Source organism: Phocoena phocoena, chromosome X (genome assembly GCF_963924675.1).
Source record: "Phocoena phocoena chromosome X, mPhoPho1.1, whole genome shotgun sequence".
NCBI classification, from domain to species: domain Eukaryota; kingdom Metazoa; phylum Chordata; class Mammalia; order Artiodactyla; family Phocoenidae; genus Phocoena; species Phocoena phocoena.
The window spans coordinates 27,220,429-27,239,283 of NC_089240.1; the positions used below are offsets into that span (position 1 = coordinate 27,220,429).

Consider the following 18,855-nt stretch of genomic DNA (forward strand, 5'->3'; position numbering starts at 1 on the left):
CAGGACCACTACTTTCTAGGAATTTTTGTTCTAAAAGACATGGCCCACTAGAGACACACATGAAAGCATCAAGTGAAAAGCTTTAAAATGTTCATGAGCATGGATCTTTTTATTAACCTATGGAAAATGGAGAAGGAAGGAAAGGACTAGAAAATGGCAATAAAAGGAAGGGGAAAGAATGAAGGGAGATCATATAGAATTGCCTCTTCTCTATAAAATGTATCAACAAAGTAAAGGACAGTCTACTGTGGTGGTTAAAAACAGACTCTGGAGCCGACTTCTTGGGTTTGAATCCTGGCTCTGTCATCCACTTGCTGTGTGACTGTGTGCGTCAATTTCCTCACCTTAAAAATGGGTATAATAATGGCATCTACCTTATAGGTTGCCGTAAGGATTAGGCTGGGTCATATTTGTAACACTGCAAGGCACAAAGTAATTGCCTTAAAATGACGCTTAAACTCCACCATACACAAAAATAAACTCAAAATGTATTAAAGACCTAAGTCTAAGACTGGACACCATAAAACTCTTAGAGGAAAACATAGGCAGAATACCCTCTGACATAAGTCGCAGCAATATCTTTTTCAATCCATCTCCTAGAGCAATGGAAATAAAAACAAAAATAAACAAACGGGATCTAATTAAACTCAAAAGCTTTTACACAGCAAAGGAAACCATAAAGAAAACGAAAAGATAACCCACAGAATGGGAGAAAATATTTGCAAACGATGTGACCGACAAGGGATTCATGTCCAAAATTTACAAACAGCTCATGCAGCTCAATATCAAAAAACAAACACCCCAATCAAAAAATGGGCAGAAGACCTAAATAGACACTTCTCCAAATAAGATATACAGATGGCCAAGAGGCACACGAAAAGATGCTCAGCATTGCTAATTATTAGAGAGATGCAAATCAAAACTACAATGACATATCATCTCACACCAGTCAGAATGGCCATCATCAAAAAGTCTACAAACAATAAATGCTGGAGAGGCTGTGGAGAAAAGGAAACCCTCCTACACTGTTGGTGGGAATGTCAATTGGTACAGTCACTACGGAGAACAGTATGGAGGTTCCTTAAAAAACTGAAAACAGAGTTACCATATGATCCAGCAATCCAACTCCTGTTCGTGTATCCAGAGAAAACCATGGTTCAAAAGGATACATGCACCCGAATGTTCACTGCAGCGCTGTTTACAATAGCCAAGACATGGAAGCAACCTAAATGTCCACTGACAGATGAATGGATAAAGAAGTTGCGGTACAGATACACAATGGAATATTACTCAGCCATTAAAAAGAATGAAATAATGCCATTTGCAGCAACATGGATGGACCTGGAGAGTATCATACTAAGTGAAGTAAGTCAGAGAAAGACAAATATCATATGATATCACTTATATGTGAAATCTAAAATAAGTGATACAAATGAACTTATTTACAGAGCAGAAACAGACTCACAGAATGAGAGAACTAATTTATGCTTACTGGGGGGATGGGTGGTGGAGAGGGACAGATTGGGAGGTTGGGACTGATATATACACACTGCTATATTTAAAATAGATAAGCAACAAGGACCTACTGTATAGCACAGGGAACTCTGCTCAGTATTCTGTAATAACCTAAATGGGAAAAGAACTTGAAAAATAGACATATGTATATGTAAAACTGAATCACTCTGCTATACACCTGAAACTAACACATTGTTTTTTGAAACTAACACACTGTTAATCAACTATACTCCAATATAAAATAAAAATTTCTAAAAAATGATGGTTAAACTCTCATACATACGCATGCACGACCAGAAGGAAATACGTCAAAATGTTAACAGATCTTAACCCCATGTGGCAGACGTATGACTTTTTAAATACCAATAGATATATATGTATATATATATATATATACTTTTATAATCAATGAAAGAGTATAAATTAACACTACTCAGAGGAAAACAGTAACTTGACAATTTAATATGCATTGTTATATTTATAGGATATTCCAATATTACACTTTCAGTTAACCAAGGCTATTCCTCTTGGTATTAATTATAAAAATAGAGTTAATTATAAAAGATATATTTATTAATAATATATAAATAATATCATTATATAAATATAATTAATAAAATAGTAAAGCTGGAAAATAAAAAGAATGAAGAGAGGTCAAGGATAAAAGAGGGATAAGAATAGTTAGGGAAAGGAAACAGAATGGGCTGAAGTTCCAACTTGCAGGCAGGGAGTATTTAATGAATTATATAGAGATAAAGAATTACAGATTCATAGTAATATATATTGAATTATCATATAATAATTATATGATATATAATTATCAGCTTGACGAAGTGAACTGCTATAAGCAGAACTAAAGACCCAAAAACATTGCTCAAGTTAGCACTTGAGAATACATTGTGGGAAATAATTATGCATTAGCTGAAGGCTGGACAAAATGATCTAATTGGTCCTCCTCTTCTTAACCTTCTGAATTTACCCACTAAGTTATATTTCAGGATGATTTGTGCCTCCAGCGCATTTGGCAGAGACAACTGTAATTCAACTCTTAATTCTTAGCCACCAAGATGCAGTGAAGAGGTCAAGCAACGAAAACTGACAATGACTTACTGGAAAGGAAGTGCTGGGATGCTGGGCCAAAGTCCCTGTGGGCTTCGTGCAGCTGCCTGATGCGGTCCTCAACAGCTACCTGCGAGGAAGAGGAGAAAAATTATGTTCTCTCATCATATATAATGAGGGGCAATTAAAACAATGTATCCCTTTTGGTAAGATCTTCTGGGCTTCTAAGGCTGGAACATTAAAACAACAATTTATAACCTTGTTTTAATATCCACTTACCACATGTGGCCTCCGAGACCCATTTTTATCAAACCAAGGCCAAACAAAAAAGATTTGCTCTCTTGACAATGTTAAAATGGGATTTTCTGAGAACACTCTACTCATTGGTAGCCACAAATGAATTACTGCTCCAATTAGTACCATCAAAAATGCAAACTCTAGGGCTTCCCTGGTGGCGCGGTGGTTGGGAGTCCGCCTGCCGATGCAGGGGACGCGGGTTCGTGCCCCGCTCCGGGAAGATCCCACGTGCCGCGGAGCGGCTGGGCCCGTGAGCCATGGCCGCTGAGCCTGCGCGTCCGGAGCCTGTGCTCCGCAACGGGAGAGGCCACACAGTGATAGGCCCGTGTACTGCAAAAAAAAGCAAACTCCAGATCTTTCACAAAAACGTTAGGTAGGGAGGTTGCCATTCGCCATTATACTAGGTGACTAAAGGATCTCAGAAATGATATATATTTTGTCTTAGTCTGTTGCTTTTGACATGTTTTTAAGAATCATATTGATAATTAATGGATATCAAGTGATAATCATTGATAAATTAATAAGTAACCAAAAGTTGACCGATACTTAAGTATCAAAGAAACAGAGGCAAGGTTTTAATTTAGGGTAACTATAGGGTGGATGGTGAAAATAAAGAAATTTTCAGATTTTATTGGACTTGGAAATTAGTGGGAAGTATACGTTTAGGTGGCGATGGAATAAAGTTTGCCATTCTTTTTTTTCCTATTACGTTTTTCTATAATATATTGACACAGTGTCCTTTCAGCTCAGTGAATTCCATTTTGAGTGGGGGAAAAAGGGAAGAATTTTATGGGTGAAATGGTATATTTTGTCATCTGGCATACTGCCAATTCTATATTAATGGTGGCCCCAGGCACCCTAGCTTTATAACTTTGGATCTTGATTTGGTTCTGAGCAGGCTATGCTAAACTAGAGGTTAGTCAGAGCTTGCCCAGAGCCATCAGAGCTCAAGCAGGTTCACTCTGTGGTGTGGATAACTCCCAAGAAGTAAGATACATCTTAAACTCACTGAAAAAGTGGCTCAGGTAGTCTGGTCTAACGCCAACTCTGACCTTCCCATATCAATCAATTACCTAGCCTAGTTCCAGAACAATCTGTTTTTTTTACACGCTCTCCCTAGCCTTGTCCATCTTTGCTTGGACTGAACATCTGGAAAACCACACAGAGTTTCAAAAAAAATGGAGGGTTTGCTTCACTGCGATGCACAGAAAAACATGAGGGACATTTGAAACCTACTTTCCCAGCCTTACGACCCTGCACGCTCAGTCAAACTCTACCGGCCTGTCCTGCGACGTTCCATCCAATGTAACACTCCTGAGACTTGTTCGTGTTCTCCTTCCCTCCGGAATGTTCTTATCCCCCTTTTCCCCATTTAAGGCTGTTATATGTTTGCCTCCTCAGCATTCTCACAGCACACGGTTTATACTTGGAACACTTCTATCATAGCCATTGTTTTCGTCATATGGATATGGATATCTCCTGCAATGGACTGGCAACTTCTTGATGGCAGGAACCATTCCTTGCTTATTTGTCCTCTCCTCTCCTCCCTCCCACAGGATGCACTGAACCCCGCATGTAGTAAGTGGCATAAGAAATATTTGTGTAACGACTAGTTGATCAAACCAGTGGATAAATGTGTGTGTTTATGTGTGTGTGTGCGCGCGCATGAGAAAGAGGAAAGAGAGAGAGGGGGAGAGAGAGAGATGGATAGGGAGAATGAACGAGAATGCTCACTGACATCCACTGCATGTTGTATGTCCCTGGGTAAATTATTCTAAACTTAACTTACCTTATCATTAAAATGGGACAACAATACTTCCTACCTCATGGTGTTATTGCGGGAATTAAATAAGATGATACATGTGTTTAGCCTAGTTTCTATCACATGCTAATTGCTCAATAAATGCTAGCAGCTGCCGTTATTGTTGCTATTATGGTTAATAAAGGGAGAGGAAGAGGTTACAGTGTGCAAGGCACCACATAACATACAAAAATGGCTAATATTTTTTAAGCACCCTGTGCATGACAGTGTGAAGTAACATTTAATCTTCACAATAACTCTGCAGTAGGAAATAATATTCTCTCTCCACTTCACTGATGTAGAAACTGAAGGATGAGAGGATAAAAAAACCAAACAAAATTTGCCTAAGCTTAAGCAGCTAGTAAACTGGCAGATTCAGGATTCAAGCTCATTCGGTCTGGCTCCTGCTCTTAACTGCTACTCCAGAGAGTAAAGTTGAAAACACAGAGTACTGTGTAAATAGTTAACATGCAGTTGGCCTTTTAATTTATTTTTAAATTAATTTATTGAAAGCAGACCTAACGTAGTGTACCTATCTATGAAACTCTTAGTCATCAGTAATATTTTATGATCCAAGGCAAGGCCAGTTCCTGGTCTTAAAGAATGTGATACCCTAAGACTATAGAGAAGGGCTGTAGAAGAACACATGCAAATGAATGGAATACATAACTATTTCTAAATGCAGAATGGGTCATTTAATAAACAAATAAAGAAGAGAGGAATGTGAAAGCTTGGGGATGGGGAGGCCATATGGGAATGGACACCGAGGAGAAATCTTTGCACATATGAGAGGGAAATCCCCAAGGGAACACGTGGATGGCAAAGGAGCAGGAACGTGCCCCAGGCCATTTCCTCTGGAGACAGCGTTAGTGGCTTCACAGGGACCACGTGGGTACAGGATCACAGACCATCATAAGTCCCCGATCTGAAGGTTGCTTCCTTCTTATACAGGGAGGGCCATGCTGGTTGTTTCCAGTGTATACCCAATTATCAAGAATTTAAAATTAGATAAAAGTGAATCTCCATCCCTATAACTCGAACTTAAGAAAATGTATGATAGTGAGACAAAAATTAAAGATGCATCATGTAATGAAATAAAATGTTCAGGAAATAGTCTTAACTAAAGAATTAAGCAGAAAATATTTCTTTTCACAAATTATCTTTGGAGAAAGGTATGGCACGGATTGAATGCACAGAATAAATAAAGAAATAATTCTAAGAAAGGAAAACTTGGGGCTTCCCTGGTGGCGCAGTGGTTGGGAGCCCGCCTGCCGATGCAGGGGACACGGGTTTGTGCCCCGGTCCGGGAAGATCCTACATGCCGTGGAGGAGCCATGGTCGCTGAGCCTGCGCGTCGGGAGCCTGTGCTCTGCAACGGGAGAGGCCACAACAGCGAGAGGCCCGCGTACCGGAAAAAAAAAAAAAAAAAAAAAAAAGAAAGGAAAACTTGAAGGTACACAAGATCCTCACAAACTGTAGCTACTTGAGAACAAAGCACTTTACTCTTGTGAGCAATTAGGCAAGGAAATGAAATTTGATAACCTTTTGGAACAATAACCTCCATGCATTAGACCTTACTAACTGGATTTTTTTTTAAACCAATATAAAACACTATATGCAAACTAAGAAGCAAAAGCCAGAAATTTTATCCCATTACCTTGAGTTCTGGCACAGTTCATTCTTTACTTGGTTAATTGTTTGTTCCCTTTTTAAGTATATGTTAATATGGAAAGAGATATGCAATAAATGAATGCTACAGTCTTGATCTCTGGAAGCATAACGGGTTGGAGGTGAGGAATGGAAACAACCTAAGGAAGATCTTGGGGTAGCAGAACACTGGTCTCAGAGAGGACAGTGAGATGCAGTTAGCTACGTGCGCTGCAAGCAGATGACGCGAAACGAGACATTGCAGACACTGAGGCTCAAGATTTACCCCGTAGGCAAAGGGAACCACTGAAGACTTCCGTGACGGGACTCATGATTTGAGAGGGAAGTTGAAGTTTAGGGAGATGAATCTGTCAGTGTAACAGATTCAAGAGGGACCTGGAGGCTGACACCAGTTAGAGGCTGTTACAACTGACTAGACTTGGGGTTATATGTGTTGGAATGAAGACTGTGTTGCCCGGAATGGAAAAGATGGTATAGACTGGGAGGTATTTTAAAGTAAGGAAAAACTAATCACTTTGGTGTTGGAGTGTAACTTTTGTAGAAGCAAATAAAACTTCAGGATTTCCAGTGCGGAAGACCAGGAGATTGAGGATACTGCTGATGGAAACACTAATAATTAGAAAGGAGAGGAATGGCAAATGGGCGGATGACTTCATTTGGAACATGATGAATTTGACCTAACAGTGAAACATTTATTTAACTGGAGATGCCATGTATAGCCAGTTAGAGAAGAGCAATCTGTCCCAGTCATTAAAGGAAGGAAAGGGAAGTGAGGCTGAAGAGGATAGGACTGAGCATTAGAAAGTGAGTGGAGAAGGAAGAACCAAAGGAGTCTAAACAATTATTTAAAGAGACAGGAAGAACCCAATTTCCCCCAAATTAATAGGCCATGCCTCTGTTTCTTTTCATAAAAAGAAATACAATTATAACATCCTTTTGGAAGCACACATCTTGTGTCTACTATTAGATCATAGATCAAGAAAGTTTAGAACTGGAAGAAACCTTATCTATTGATACACAAGGGTCTATTCTTTAGAACTACCCCAGATGGACAAAAACCTGCCATCTGCTCCATGGGTACTCAAGATCTAGTTTGCAGCATTTCTTCAGAAAAAGCACGTCAGGGGGGAAAAAAGTCTCTCTTTTTTTTTTTTAACAACAACAACAAAAAAAACCAGGGCTTCCCAAACTCCTCCATATCTGTTTTATTCTAATTTTTAAATAATCATATTTGAGAGCTATGAAGACTATATATTATTCTTCTTTGCTTTCTCCTTTCTGTAGGCAGTGTACTCTTTGCAGAGAGCTCCCTTCTTTCACTTCACTAAGAAATGTCTCTCTATTCATTCAGAAGATATTTACTAGAATGTAAGTTCCTTGTCCATGTAGATCGGGACCCTGTCTGCCTTGTTCACAGTTTGGTATAGTGCCTAATACAAAGGAGATGCTCCGTAAATACTCAATAAATGAGTGAATAAAAAGGCTTTTTGAGCCTGTTACTTTAGGCACTACACTAAGTGTGATTAAGGTATACTTGAAAGTGTAATTTTGGAGATAATAAATGAGCACCAAGTCCTTCAACTAAATTAACGATAACACACTCCATTCCCAGCTGTGACTGTTCCCCAAAGCTCAGTCAATTCCTCTGTGTATTTTGAAGAATATCTTTATTTCCTTTTTTCTTCAAAATTGCTTTAAATAAGCCAAAAGGAGAAGGAAGAAAAAGGACAGATAACAACACCGTGGCTCCTAGTAATGATTTGAAATAAATTGATCTAAGTGCAAATATTTGTTACTTAACTTTAAGTTCTCAAGGGCTTCCAATTTTTCTTTTGACCTGCTAGTTACTTACTTTTAAGTTTTTATCTCCACTGGAGTTTTAGAAGAGGTAAAAATTCCCTCCTGATGTGGAAATACATCGTTAGACAACGTGATTCCTTCCTGGTGTCCAAGTGTTCTTACTGGCACTACACGCATAAATCGTGTTTACTCCAGCCTTGGGAAAAGATGTAACTGGGCATGTATATTTCAATTTTCTGGGTCTCAGTTTGCTAAGACCCTTGATAGATATCCATGGGCATGCAAGAACCAGAGCTCACACCTCCACTAATGAGCCCATAAAAATAAAACTCTCCTTGTGCTGTGATGCTAGTGAATAAACAACGCACACGCACGCAAACGACTCTCTCCAGTCTATTCGTGAGTTTTTGTCCTGAAATTTTGCAGTTTGTACACTTCTCTGTATGCATTTATCTACTGGGGGAAGCCTTCAGAATTCATTCTTACTTCCAAATTCTTACTCGTAACACTCATAATAAACACGTGCCCAAACATTATCCTGAAAACTCTCCTGCGATTTATTTCACTTTCAGTTAAAATCCTCTTAACGAATTGTAACTCTTTTCATTTAAAATCCACTGTTCTAATCGTGATTTCTTCTGAGTTGTGACTGAAAAGAAAAATGCTCTGAGATAAGGTTTGGAATGAGGACGTATGATAGGTACAGCTCTGTGGCAAAACAATCTGGGCTTGTTGAATGCAAAAGTTGGCTGAATTTTTCTTCTCCTTGAAAATTTATTTATGTGTTTTCTTGACCCTGAGACACTTCTGAGTTAAGCGGAGTTTCTTGCACTTGACTTCAGGATAGATCACGGGAAAGCAGCCAGTGCTAGCACAGTGCTCACTCTGAGTAGGAGCATAATTGTTAGTTGATTTTGTGTGATTTGTGGCATGGATGCTAATGCCTGCCATCTCAGACCATCATTAATCCGCCGCTTTTTACGTTCTTCTCTCAGAGCGTTTTTCCCCCAGCTTCCAAATTTGTACTTCTGTGCTGATTCCCGTCTTCCTAATCTCTGATTCCTTTGCTTATTCCTACCTTTCTCTTTCCTCTCTCCTGCACCCACCCTTCCACTCGCTCTTCCCAACTGTGTCCTGTACAACCTACCAGAAGAGCACACAGACTCTGTTTGCTGAGGCAAACAGAGAGCGCGTAACACGAAGTGGCTGTGCGTCCCTACAAGGCAGGTGGGGCATGATGTGAACAGGAGCCCCAGCCTAGAGCCAGCCGGGCGCTTCTTCAGGAACATTAGTCCTCTAATTCTGACGAACTCTTCCAACAACCGGAAAGCAAGGGAGGACAAAACAGCAAGTCCTTTGTCCATTGTTAAGCTTTTAGCTTTCACCTCACCGATTTCTAAAATGCACCTTGGAAGTCTGTTTATTAGTTTTCGTGCTCATGTAGCTGCCTCATTCTGTGATAATGGAGTCAGGTTATATCAACATTAAGTTGACTTCATAGGCCCAAGTACCTTAAGGGTATCATTAATTTTAATTTAGAAAAGCAGCAATCAACATCCTTATCCTGCTTCATTTGACAAAATATTTAGTTTTTGTTACATCTACACACTGTTATGAAAAAAATGTGCTGGGAAGGGTAGAGTTCATAGGAAGCATTTCTTCTGCTCTTTGTTTCTTGTCTTAGAGAAATAAAAGGTGAATTACTCTGCTTGGATGATGTAACTTGATGCAGATTTTATCTTAAAAAATAGGTTTCCTTTAAAAACCTTTCCTGACGTATCTCATGATTTGGAGCGGGAACTAAAGTCAATTGCCTCGCACCTCACCACACCAATACGTTTAAATCAGTTACATTTCAGCTTCAGCTATTTATTCCTTTTTTTTTGCAGTACGCGGGCCTCTCACTGTTGTGGCCTCTGCCGCTGCGGAGCACAGGCTCCGGACGCGCAGGCTCAGCGGCCACGGCTCACGGGCCCCGCCGCTCCGCGGCATGTGGGATCCTCCCAGACCGGAGCACGAACCCGTGTCCCCTGCATCGGCAGGCGGACTCTCAACCACTGCGCCACCAGGGAAGCCCAGCTATTTATTCTTGAGCTTTATTTATTCCACATTTGGAAGATATCATTCTCGCAAAAATTTTTCTTTCTAGTGGCATTTTGGGTCATAAGTAGCACAGTGTTCGCATGGGAATGACATAATTATGCCTCCTGGTACTAGAACACAGGAGTGCTCCCAAGGACCAGAAGTGGCAATTTGAAACAATTATCAAGGGGATAAAACAGAACTGGTATCATCTGGGGGGGCGGGGAAGACAACGTATACAGCAGTTAGCAAATTCATACTAAAAGATGACTAAAGCAGGGTGAAACCTTGAAGATAAATGAAAAAAGAAAGAGCACCAGAATAAACCTTTTTTTTTTTTTAGCTCAATGGCAAAATCCTTATATTTCGAGTAATAATACACTGGTAGATTTTCAGTTTGGTCTACTAATCACCTTGACAATGATGGCTGGGAGGGACAATTTGCTGAAGTATGCGCTCAGCAACCTTAACCAAGGAAATCAACACCCATGAAATCCCACGCTATCCTCACAGCATTTCCAAAGCTTCCTGACCATGACTCCCTTCACAGTCAATCTGACCACACATGAAAGAACCCTGTCTGCCACCAGCCCCTGTTTCCAGTTCCCAGCTCTCCTCCTCCAGGCCACTGAAAAGCGCCTTTCTTTTCCGCCACTGATGCAGAGCTGCTGAACCAGTATCAGGCTGTTCTTTACAAATCAATTAACCGGAAGATCTCATCTACTGTATTTCCCAGTCCTGCAACGTTTGGTCCTTCCCACTTTTTTGCATACCAGGAAAAGAGGCGCAAGTTGAGTAAGTAAGTGCACTTCATGCTTCTAAATAAAGGACAGAAGATGGGGCGATGCAATTCTATTGTTTCTCAGTGTACATTTGTCAGAACTGGAGCTACAACTCTGACGTATGTATATTCGCTCCCTCTCAGTCTATACAGTCTCCCACTCAGCTTTCTTGACACTCCCCCTGCCTCCCCTCCCCCTTCGCTCCAACTCACCCCAACCCCGAGGTGGTGTGTCAGCTCCGTGAACAGTCCTAAGACTTTCTCGAACTATTCGAGATATTTTCACTTCAAATCTAAAGGAAAGCTATTTTTTTTAATGTGGCTTTACACAGTGCAGAAAACTACCGGGAAAAAAAATCCAGAATACAATGCGATCTTTTATAGGAGAAATAAAAGACTGAATTTCTAGGTCATCGTAGAAGTAGGTATTCTTCCTTAAGCAAAAATCTGAGATACTTTATGAGATTCTTCCTTTCACTAAAGCAAGAAATCCTAAAATCCATCAGGATACATGCACTGTACCTTGACTTTCTTTTTAATTCTCAAGTGAAACCAAGACAGTAAAGTGTAATAAAAATGCATATAGCCCCAGGCTTTCTGCCTTAGCAAAGAGAGAAAAAATAAGCTTCTTGACTTAATATGTCTACAGTGAATAATCAGCCACTGCATTTTGGGATCTTGCTTTATAATTTTAACGTATAGCAGTGAACTCCATGTTCGTGGTGTGACAAGAATAAAGGATTTTTTTTCTTTCTTTTAAAAAGAGATTTTCTCCCTATTTTCCAAAACAGATATATGTGTCAACTCAAGGGAAACAAAAATGGGAGGGGGAAATCTCTCGATTTTTAGTAATACGTCTTCTGCATTTTTACCTGAAGTTGTCAGTGGAGGGTGGACAAGGTGAGACAGGGGTCCTAGGCTGTGTAATGACAGGGCTAACGTCTGGTTTGGAAGTTTTCTCAGTTCCCTTCCCAGATGTTTCGCCTGTCTTTCCCAAGTACTAGTTCTTAGCTCATTAATAAATATCCCTAGGAAGATCAATGATAGCTCACAACAGGCTGCTAGTACTACAGCTGTACCTGCGTTTTAAGAGCAACTTTAATTAAATAATTAAACAATTAATTACTCAAATACTTATTGAGGGCCTATAAGGCACTCTGCTAGGAGAGAAAGGAGAGAAAAATAAATAATAAGGAGCCTGTTTTAAATGAATTTATGATTTAGTTGTTTATAAATAGGTAAAGTGGCATGAGAAAGATTTTAATGTAGGGCAGTCATTCACTGATTTGACAAGAGTATCACAACTACCTGGAAAGTCTTTTAAAAATACAGATTCGTAGCTCATCTCTACAATTTCTGTCTTAGTCTATCCGGGGCTAGGGCTTGAGAATCTGTACTTTCTTTAAAGCTCTACCGATTCTGACATATAGTCTGTTTTTGGAGCCACTGGTATAGTGGGAAGGCTATCAGTCCTACCGGTCCAGAAGACCTGAGTTGGAATCCTCTACTAGCCATTTGACCTTCAGCATCTTCTCTAATAGTCTATAAGCGTTAGTTTCCTTATCTGTAAACAGAAATACCGAATAACAGCAACAGTGACAACAGTAGCAATAGCTAACATTCATAGAGCACTTACTACATTCCAAGCGCTGTTTTAAGAGCTTTAGAGGTACATCTCATTGAAGCCTTTCCTATCCTAAAGTAAACTTGATGAGAGCAGGACTTGGTCTATTTCATTCACGGCTGTATCCCCAGGATCCAGGTCAGTGCCCATCTCTTAGTATGCATCCAACCACATACTTGAAAGAATGAACAACACAGTGAGGAAGGTACTTCCTATTTATGACCATTTTAGAGATGATGAAACTAGTGTACAGAGAATGGGATGTTGTAAAGTACATGGCTGGAGAGTCTATTTCTTAGCACTCAGTAGATGCTCACTCCTTTCTTTTCCCGGGAACTGTGCTTAAAAGCACTAAAAGAAGCATACATAGCTGTGGGGCTTACAGAGTATCTGAACTGAATTAATGAAGGAATGAAGCTTTTAAGCTGGGCCTTCAAAGTTGGGTAAGGTTCTGATGGACAAAAACAGAAGAAACATCCTGTGTGTTAAGAGCAGAATGAACAATTTTTTTGGCACTAGGAAAGGCCCAGATGTGGGGTATAAACAGAGGGAGAGCTGAAGAATATCAGGCTGGAAATGTAGCTTGGAGGCAGCCCAGAGCGGTACTTGACTGTCAGGTTTAAGAACAGAGACTTCATTTCGTTTTTCATGGGAAGGCATTCAAATATTTTTTATAAATTACCACTTTAAAAATTTACTTTTATTTCTTTTTAATGCATTCACATGATAACAAAATTCAAGAAGAACAATAAGAACCTTTACAATGTGAGTTTCCCATTCACCATATCCTTCTAGCCATCTTGCTTCCCAGCCTGGTGGCAACTACTGCTAACATTTTCATATTCTACATACTTTTTTTTTTTTTTGGTGGTACGCGGGCCTCTCACTGTTGTGGGCTCTCCCGTTGCGGAGCACAGGCTCCGGACGCGCAGGCTCAGTGGCCATGGCTCACGGGCCCAGCCGCTCCGCGGCATGTGGGATCCTCCCGGACCGGGGCACGAACCCGTGTCCCCTGCATCGGCAGGCGGACTCTCAACCACTGCGCCACCAGGGAAGCCCTACATACATTTTTTTAAATAAAGAAATACCACGGTCAGAGCAGTGTTTTAGGGTGAACTGAAGCATGGAGAAAGTGATAAGACGATAAAGTTGCCAGAAAAACCCCCAAGAGAGGAGGACATGATGGGCTAAACATAAGGGTGCCAGAAGGAGGAGAGAGAGTCAAGGAAACTTCAGACTTTCATCCTAGGTGACGAGGAGATGTGTAAAAATCGGGAGGAACCACTGGCGTGTTGGGGCACAGCTCAATACGATAACTAACCCCAAACAGTAAATCAAAAATGGCTGGACAAAGACGAGATGGAATGATGGAAAAATCACGAGCGGGGTGGCAGTGAATTCTCTTCAAAGCCCCTCACATCATTTATCCCGATAGTTAGCAAGACTCCTACAATGGCTTGGGTAGAAATATTGTATTTTCCTAAAAAAAAAGAACACCCGAAAAGCATCTAATGGCATCTGCTACAAGGTAAGTACTGAGTAAATAGTAGCTGCTACTTACTTGTATTAAAAAATGGGTGTCAGAGCAGAATAGGCGTGGGTGCATTGGGCAGACACATCTCTGGGGGAAGCTCCTTATCTAGCCGGCTTCTTTCATAGTAAATACTCAAGTTGGCCAGTTGGGGAGAGCTAGGCAATTTCTGTCCTTTGGCAGGACCTAAACAAGTCTAGAGTGGACAGCATGAGAGGTGAGCTTAGTAATCAATTATTCCCCAAGCATTTTCAAGTGCTGTTATATACACTGGCCTGTGTGTTCATCTTGCGGAGGATAGCAAAGCTGGAACATGAGAAATCCCTGCTCTCGAGAACCTCGTGTCTTGTAGGAAGAAGACTGCACATGGGAGAAGTTAGAGAGTCTTTAAGTGCTAGTCTCTGTGTTACTGACCAATAAGAGCATTATGAATTTCTAGAGGTAAGGAAGCAATGAGGCCTGGAACAATCCGGGAGGCTTCCGGAAGGGGGTGACACAAAACACCATGGACCTAGATCAGACTCAGAGTCTATGTAGCTTAGCATCTCATGTCCATTGAGGAGTACTTTTTGAACAGGCGTTTTGTATGCCATTAGTGACATAATCTTAATGGATTAGAGATTCCCAAGATTTCAAATGGTATCACTCACACTGTTGATTATTTTGTTTTGTTCTGGTAAGCAACAATTCATCATTCTCCCTTCTTTTATTTTTTAGATTTTTTTTTTTTTGATGTGGACCATTTTTAAAGTCTTTATTGAATTTATTGCAATATTGCTTCTGTTTTATGTTTTGGTTTTTTTGGCCGCGAGGCACGTGGGGTTTTAGCTCCCCGACCAGGGATCTAACCCGCACTCCCTGCATTGGAAGCGCACTGGACCGCCAAGGGAAGTCCCTCCCTTCTTTTAAACATTTCACATTTGTTTGGAAGGAGCTTTCAAAATATAGCTATTAAAATAGTTTGTTTTCTTGTCTGTTCCTCACTGTGTCATAACTGTTTTTTTATGGTTATGTGAATATAGATGGTTGGATATAAAAGTACTTAATAATTTTGTGTTTAGAGAAGAAGAGTGGCTTTTACATGAGTAAAGACCTGGTATCACTATTTTCATACTTGAAAATGATTTTTTTTTGCACTGGTAACAAACTTTCTTCCAGACTTTTCGAAAGTAATGTTAAACTTCATATATAGAACTTTGAACATCTAGTCCTTGATCTAGGATTGAACACATCTTGGAGAAAACTTTTTTTTTTGGTTAGCTGATCTTTTTATCCCTTCAGGCATTAACCAGTCTTTTTATTTTCTTAGCAGCAGCTCTGGAGAGAAATTCCCCGAAGCCTAAAGCATCTAGTGGATGGTTCAAAATGTATAGTGCTAAAAGTTTCCTTTTGTTGTGTTATTCTTTTAGCAGAAATCCCACAAAGAGAAACACATTCTTGCATATGAAGGCATACTGCGGTAAATATTCACTTATTTCACTCTAAATTTGAACTTTTCGATATTTCAATCTGAGCTGGCACTGAGATTCAACTTTGTAGTGTACAGAAAGTAAGAATACATCAGAGTAAACTTCCAGACTAAACATATCTATAGTCCAAGGATATTTAAACAGACCAGAAACAAATTAGTACTTTTGAAATAACACTTTCATAAGGCAATGAACATGCTAAACACGGATGATTCTTATCTAGTCACCAAAGCAAAGTCTTTAAGGATGTTAAATACTAAATAGTATGTAAATTAAGTCAAGTTACTATTTGTCTTATAAACATAATTTTCTAAAAATCCAGGATTTAGAAATTTCACTAATTCAATCTAGTCTTTCTGTCCAAAAGTTAAATGAGTTGGATGGAATCTCAATAACAAGTATTGATAGATGCCAATAAGAACAAAAAAGTCACTATTACGAATTTGTCAAAGACGAAAGGTTTTCACGGCCTTTCTCAGTACATATGTGCACATAAGATATGTATCGTTATCTATGGAACAAGGTTTCTCTACTTTGGCACTACTGACCCTTGACCTGGATAATTCTTTGTTGTTCTATCCCGTGTGCTAGAAGAGGTCTAGCAGCATCCCTGACCTCTACCCACTAGATGCCAGGAGCACCGCTTCCCCAGTTGTGATAACCAAAAATGCCTCCAGACATTGCCATGTACCCAAAAATTGCCTCTGGTTGAGAACCACTGGTCTATATTAACCTTCACTCTCTACTTCATATACATGATGATACGGATGTTTGAGTTAAGACCTGAGTTCCATTCTACAACTCTTAACTAGTGAGGAAGGAAAAGTAACAGTCCCAAGTTATATACAGACTGTCCTCAGGTCTGCCCCATTAAGGACTCCCATCTAATTGGCAATTTTTGCTCTGGAGCTCCCCATCAGGCTGGCCCAGACTTCATAAGATCTGCATTATGATCTAATGGCTCCCCCCGCTCAATCCTGCTTCAGCCCCTTTTTCTTCACAGTAAATCTATCTTGGCATCTGTTTCCTGGAGGGCCTAGCCTGCAACATCAATCAATCAATCAGTTAATGAAAGCATTCCATTCCCTTAGCCGAGATGGGCACAGGACTCCATCTGGGCCGTTGAGAGTCAGGCCCAAGCAGTTTTTAAACTCCTGGGTGAGAGTAGCTTGCTCTCTCTCTTCTCCTGCTGGAAATGTTGAGGATGCTAAGAGCAGAGCAGGAGAGCCTGCCTCCACTGCCACGGTCACCCTTCTTCCCCTTGACAAATCGGAGTTGAGTTTTCTGTCACAGCCAAGAGGCCAACCTAATACACTTTATAATAAAGGGGAAACTACAGAAACATTTAAGAAAATTAACATCGAGCCTAGAAATGGTTACAAATGAACTCATCACAACGATTATTAAGAGCTAGGTATACAAGTTGTTCAAGAATTGCAAAGGGTTCCACCTTTTAAAATCTCAAGATACTTCATAAAAAGGTGACAGAGGGCAGAATTATACCCATTATAGTATAATGATTTTACCAACTGCTGTATTAATTCTTGGAAGATTTTCTCCAGTCTCATCATGGAGAGATAATGGCTACAGAACACTAGATAGTAGCTAGCTAGATGCCACTAGGTCATCAGTACAAGTTAGTTTCCATTTCCTATCATGAGGCTTCAGGCAAACTTGGCTGGACTCCTACCTGGTACCGCACCCCTTCCTATTTCCCATTCTTTGCTGCTGATATTAGGAAAAGAGAACATATTCACGTGTATAATACTTGATTTGAGCCAATCTGTCAGGCTTAAGAATATTTCAATAATGTGTGTGCATTTAAGACTGTGAAGTATGCCCATTTCCGTACTTTTTTTTTTTAATAGAAAGATTTGTTTGAAAACTGAAAGCCACATTTTTCCACTCGAAGTTTTTAAAAAGCTTCATCTGTGAAAAGCAGCACCGACCAGAGCTGCTGGGGATCATTAGTGAGAGCTGGAGCCTCAAAGGAGTTTCCGTGTTAGGAAAAGGTACTTGGACATTTTAGCTAAGCTGCTGACCACCTGGGATTTGGCCATTTAAAAGGATGTTAGTTTTCAGTTCTTTTAGATTCCACATGTAAGTGGGATCATACAGCACTTGTCTTTCTCTGTGTGACTTATCTCACTTAGCGTAAAGTCCTCAAGGTCCATCCATGTTGCTGCAAATGGCAGAATTTCCTTCTTTCTCATGGCTGAGTAGTATTCCATAAAAAGGTGGGGGAATGGGAGAGACGTCGTTTAAGGGTATAACCTTGCAACTAGTAGGAAAATAAGTCCTGGAGATCTAATACACAGCACAGTGATTACAGACAACAAAACAGTATTATAAACCATCAACTTGCTAAGAGACTAGATTTTAACAGTTCCCAGTACCAGAAGAAACGATCATTATGTGATACAATAGAGGTATTAGCCAACACTACTATGGCAATCATTTTGCAACATAAACGTATCAAATTAACACACTGTATACTTTAAACTTAAACAACGTTGTATGTCAAATACAATTCAATACAAAAACGAATAAAAGGGTGCTAGCTGCTGACAGACTGACCTAATAGATACCCTTTATGCCTTAACAAAATTCTTTTAAGAGATTCGTATTAGGGGCTCCCTATTAAAACAAAGGCTTAGACAGCTGTCTTTTTACTCTGTTTAGGAGGGGTACCCTGTAATTTTTTTTATTGAAATGTAGTTGATACACAATATTATGCTAACTTCAGGTGTACTGCACAGTGATTCGACATTAACATCCATTACGAAATGATCACCATGATATGTCTAGCAACCATCTGTCCCCTACAAAGTTATCACAGTATTACTGACCATATTCCTTTATGCTGTAGGTTACATCCCCATGACTTATTTATTTTATAACTGGAGGTTTGTACCTCCCAATCCCCTTTACCTGATTCGCCCAACCCCACGCCTCTTTTCCCTCTGACAGCCACTCATTTGTTCTCTACATCTATGAGTCTGTTTTCATCTTGGTTTGTTTTCAGCTTTTTTAGATTCCACATATAAGTGAGATCATATGGTATTTGTCTGTCTGACTTATTTTTCTTAGCATGATACCCTCTAGAACCATCCACGTTGTCACAAATGGCAAGTTTTCTTTTTTCTTTATGGCTGAGTAATACTCCATTGTGTGTGTATATACCACATCTTCTTCATCCATTCATCTGTCGATGGACACTTAGGCTGC

The 18,855-nt window shown here is 40.0% G+C and overlaps 1 protein-coding gene across 4 annotated transcripts in view; it reads right to left on the reverse strand.

The window, feature by feature from the left end:
• DMD (dystrophin) overlaps positions 1-18,855 on the reverse strand; it is a 2,035,184-nt gene that overhangs the window by 236,555 nt on the left and 1,779,774 nt on the right. For all 4 annotated transcript variants that reach the window (XM_065901098.1, XM_065901100.1, XM_065901101.1 and 1 more), the window contains one exon: positions 2,626-2,704. In XM_065901098.1, coding sequence (XP_065757170.1) covers positions 2,626-2,704 — 79 coding nt within the window. The remainder of the gene's footprint in view (positions 1-2,625; positions 2,705-18,855) is intronic.